General features: G+C 63.2%; 1 protein-coding gene across 1 annotated transcript in view; it reads right to left on the bottom strand.

Moving 5' to 3' along the window:
- The window catches only part of LOC113810581 (basic salivary proline-rich protein 2-like), a 7,279-nt gene extending 5,562 nt beyond the window's left edge, over positions 1 to 1,717 (bottom strand). Inside the window, exon 1 of the mRNA XM_070113958.1 lies at positions 1 to 1,717. This exon is cut by the window's left edge and continues 178 nt beyond it. Within this exon, the coding sequence (XP_069970059.1) occupies positions 1 to 1,717 (1,717 nt within the window).
- Between the last annotated feature and the right edge of the window lie 2,722 nt (positions 1,718 to 4,439).

The raw sequence follows: 4,439 nt of genomic DNA, 5'->3' as shown, positions 1-4,439 counted from the left end.
TGTCGTTCCTGGGGGCGCCGCCGCTGAACCTGTCGTTCCGGGGGGCGCGTCCTCCTCGCCTTCCGGGGGCGCCGCCGCTGAACCTGTCGTTCCTGGGGGCGCCGCCGCTGAACCTGCCGTTCCGGGGTGCGTCCTCCTCGCCTTCCGGGGGGCGCCGCCGCTGAACCTGTCGTTCCGGGGGGCGCGTCCTCCTCGCCTTCCGGGGGGCGCCGCCGCTGAACCTGTCGTTCCGGGGGGCGCCGCCGCTGAACCTGTCGTTCCTGGGGGCGCGTCCTCCTCGCCTTCCGGGGGGCGCCGCCGCTGAACCTGCCGTTCCTGGGGGCGCCGCCGTTGAGCCTGTCGTTCCTGGGGGCGCGTCCTCCTCGCTTTCCGGGGGGCGCCGCCGCTGAACCTGTCGTTCCTGGGGGCGCCGCCGCTGAACCTGCCGTTCCTGGGGGCGCCGCCGCTGAACCTGTCGTTCCTGGGGGCGCCGCCGCTGAACCTGTCGTTCCTGGGGGCGCGTCCTCCTCGCCTTCCGGGGGGCGCCGCCGCTGAACCTGCCGTTCCTGGGGGCGCCGCCGCTGAACCTGCCGTTCCTGGGGGCGCGTCCTCCTCGCCTTCCGGGGGGCGCCGCCGCTGAACCTGCCGTTCCTGGGGGCGCCGCCGCTGAACCTGCCGTTCCTGGGGGCGCGTCCTCCTCGCCTTCCGGGGGCGCCGCCGCTGAACCTGTCGTTCCTGGGGGCGCCGCCGCTGAACCTGCCGTTCCTGGGGGCGCGTCCTCCTCGCCTTCCGGGGGGCGCCGCCGCTGAACCTGTCGTTCCTGGGGGCGCCGCCGCTGAACCTGTCGTTCCTGGGGGCGCCGCCGCTGAACCTGTCGTTCCTGGGGGCGCGTCCTCCTCGCCTTCCGGGGGGCGCCGCCGCTGAACCTGTCGTTCCTGGGGGCGCGTCCTCCTCGCCTTCCGGGGGGCGCCGCCGCTGAACCTGTCGTTCCTGGGGGCGCCGCCGCTGAACCTGTCGTTCCTGGGGGCGCGTCCTCCTCGCCTTCCGGGGGGCGCCGCCGCTGAACCTGTCGTTCCTGGGGGCGCCGCCGCTGAACCTGCCGTTCCTGGGGGCGCGGCCGTCCCTCCTCGCCTTCCGGGGGGGGCGCCGCCGCTGAACCTGTCGTTCCTGGGGGCGCGTCCTCCTCCCCGCCCTTCCGGGGGGGCGCCGCCCGCTGAACGTGTCGTTCCTGGGGGCGCCGCCGCTGAACCTGTCGTTCCTGGGGGCGCGTCCTCCTCGCCTTCCGGGGGGCGCCGCCGCTGAACCTGTCGTTCCTGGGGGCGCGTCCTCCTCGCCTTCCGGGGGGCGCCGCCGCTGAACCTGCCGTTCCTGGGGGCGCCGCCGCTGAACCTGCCGTTCCTGGGGGCGCGTCCTCCTCGCCTTCCGGGGGGCGCCGCCGCTGAACCTGTCGTTCCGGGGGGCGCCGCCGCTGAACCTGCCGTTCCGGGGGGCGCCGCCGCTGAACCTGCCGTTCCGGGGGGCGCCGCCGCTGAACCTGTCGTTCCGGGGGGCGCGTCCTCCTCGCCTTCCGGGGGCGCCGCCGCTGAACCTGTCGTTCCGGGGGGCGCCGCCGCTGAACCTGTCGTTCCGGGGGGCGCGTCCTCCTCGCCTTCCGGGGGCGCCGCCGCTGAACCCGCCGTTCCGCCGACGCCGCTTCCGGGAGCGACTGCAACAAGCACGACGGCGACGCTGACGCCATCCGCAACGCCGCCGAGGTTTGGGGGGAGAGGGGGGGGAGGAAGGGGAGGGGGAGGAGAGGGGGAGGAGGAGGAGGAGGGGAGAAAGGGAGGAGGAGGAAGAGGAGAGGGGGAGAAGAGGAGAGGAGAGGGGGAGGGGGAGGAGAGAGGAGGAGGAGGAGGAAGAGGAGGAGAAGAGGAGTGGGGGAGGAAGAGGAGGGAGAAGGGGAGGAGGAGGAGAAAGAGGAGGAGGAGAAGAGGAGAGGAGGAGGGGGAGAAGAGGAGGAGGAGGAGGAGGGGAGGAGGGGGAGGGAATAGTGGGGTTGAGGGAGAAGCGGAGGGCAGAGCGATGGTGAGGCCAGGGTAGAGGGAATCGTAATGGAAGGGCGGAGGAAGAAGGGAAGAGGGAGAGCGGAGAAGGAAGGAGGTGGAGTAAGAGGGAGGGCGGAGAAGGAAGGAGGTGGAGTAAGAGGGAGGGCGGAGAAGGAAGGAGGTGGAGTAAGAGGGAAAGAGAAGAGGGAGGACGGAGAAGGAAGGAGGTGGAGTAAGAGGGAAAGGGAAGAGGGAGGGCGGAGAAGGAAGGAGGTGGAGTAAGAGGGAAAGGGAAGAGGGAGGGCGGAGAAGGAAGGAGGTGGAGTAAGAGGGAAAGGGAAGAGGAGAGGGCGGAGAAGGAAGGAGGTGGAGCAAGAGGGAAAGGGAAGAGGGAGGACGGAGAAGGAAGGGGGTGGAGTAAGAGGGCAGGGGAAGAGGGAGGGCGGAGAAGGAAGGAGGTGGAGTAAGAGGGAAAGGGAAGAGGGAGGTTGAGGAGAAGCGGAAGGGCAGGTGAGGGTAAGAGGGAAGGGGAAGAGGGAGGACGGAGAAGGAAGGAGGTGGAGTAAGAAGGAAAGGGAAGAGGGAGGGCGGAGAAGGAAGGAGGTGGAGTAAGAGGGAAAGGGAAGAGGGAGGGCGGAGAAGGAAGGAGGTGGAGTAAGAAGGATAGGGAAGAGGGAGGGCGGAGAAGGAAGGAGGTGGAGTAAGAGGGAAAGGGAAGAGGGAGGGCGGAGAAGGAAGGAGGTGGAGTAAGAGGGAAGGGGAAGAGGGAGAGCGGAGAAGGAAGGAGGTGGAGTAAGGAAAAGGAAAGGAAGAGGGAGGGCGGAGAAGGGAAGGAAAGGAGGTGGAGAGTAAGAGGGGAAAAGGGGAAGAGGGAGGGCGGAGAAGGAAGGAGGTGGAGTAAGAGGGAAAGGGAAGAGGGAGGGCGGAGAAGGAAGGAGGTGGAGTAAGAGGGAAAGGGAAGAGGGAGGAGCGGAGAAGGAAGGAGGTGGAGTAAGAGGGAAAAGGGGAAGAGGGGAGAGCGGAGAAGGGAAGGAGGTGGAGTAAGAGGGAAAAGGGAAGAGGGAGGGGGGGAGAAGGAAGGAGGTGGAGTAAGAGGGAAAGGGAAGATGGAGGGCGGAGAAGGAAGGAGGTGGAGTAAGAGGGAAAGGGAAGAGGGAGGGCGGAGAAGGAAGGAGGTGGAGTAAGAGGGAAAGGGAAGAGGGAGGGCGGAGAAGGAAGGAGGTGGAGTAAGAGGGAAGGGGAAGAGGGAGGACGGAGAAGGAAGGAGGTGGAGTAAGAGGGAGGGCGGAGAAGGAAGGAGGTGGAGTAAGAGGGAAGGGGAAGAGGGAGGGAGGGGGGTTTTCTTCATCTTTGTTGGCTCTTTTAACTGACGGGAAATATCTTCGTTTGCTTATCATTACCTTATTGAATCTCCCTTGTATTTTCTCTTCCTCTCTGTTTCTCTTTCTTTGTCTATATCTGTCACTCAATCTCTCTAGCTATCTTTCTATTTATCTATATGTTTCGTCTATCTATCTGTCTGTCTATCTATCTATCAATCTGTTTATCCATCTATCTATCTATCTATCTATCTATCTATCTATCTATCTATATCTATATCTATATCTATATATATATATATATATATATATATATATATATATATATATATATATATATATATATATATATATATATATATATATATATATGTATGTATGTATATATATCTACACACATACATATATGTGTGTATGTTTTATATGTACATATAGATAGACAGATAGATGGATGGATGGATAGACTGATGTACAATTTTCTTCCTTTTCTTTTCTTCCAGTCTGCAACGTGTGCCTTTTCTCTTTACTTCTTCATCTGTTCCCATCCATTTATCGGGAGACACACCGACGCACCGCAAGCACGCCCGCCCGCGTATGCAAGTCTCGGCGCCCACACACATCTTGAGGGCAAGGTGAGCGTCGGCCGCCCATCGAGCAGCCGACACGCGATTCATGGGGGAGGAGGGGAGGGGGTTGGAGGGATGGGGGGGAAGGAGGGAGGGAGGGAGGAGAGGGGAAAGGAGGGAAGAGGGATGGAGGGAGGGGAAAGGAGGGACAAGGGAGGGAGGGAAGGAGCGGAGGGGATTGAGGAGGAGGTAGGGTGCGAGGAGGAAGGGGAAGGGGAAGGAGGGACGAGGAAGGAATGGGGAGGAGGGAGGGAGGTAGGAGAGGGGGGAAGGAGAGGGAGGGGATGGAGGGGGGAGAGGGAGGAAGGGAGGGAGGGGAGGTAGGAGGGGGATGGAGGGAGGAAGGATGGAGAGGAGGGGGAATGAGGGATGGGGAGGAGAGGAGGGGAGAGGGAGGGACGAGGAAGGGGGGGAGGTAGGAGAGGGGAAAGGACGGACGAGGGAGGGAGGGAGGGGGGGAAGGAGGGGGGGCCGATAAATACACGCGC

This window comes from Penaeus vannamei, chromosome 35 (genome assembly GCF_042767895.1).
Source record: "Penaeus vannamei isolate JL-2024 chromosome 35, ASM4276789v1, whole genome shotgun sequence".
NCBI lineage: Eukaryota > Metazoa > Arthropoda > Malacostraca > Decapoda > Penaeidae > Penaeus > Penaeus vannamei.
The sequence above is the reverse complement of the archived record's forward strand: the minus strand, read 5'-3'. Positions and strand labels throughout refer to the sequence as shown.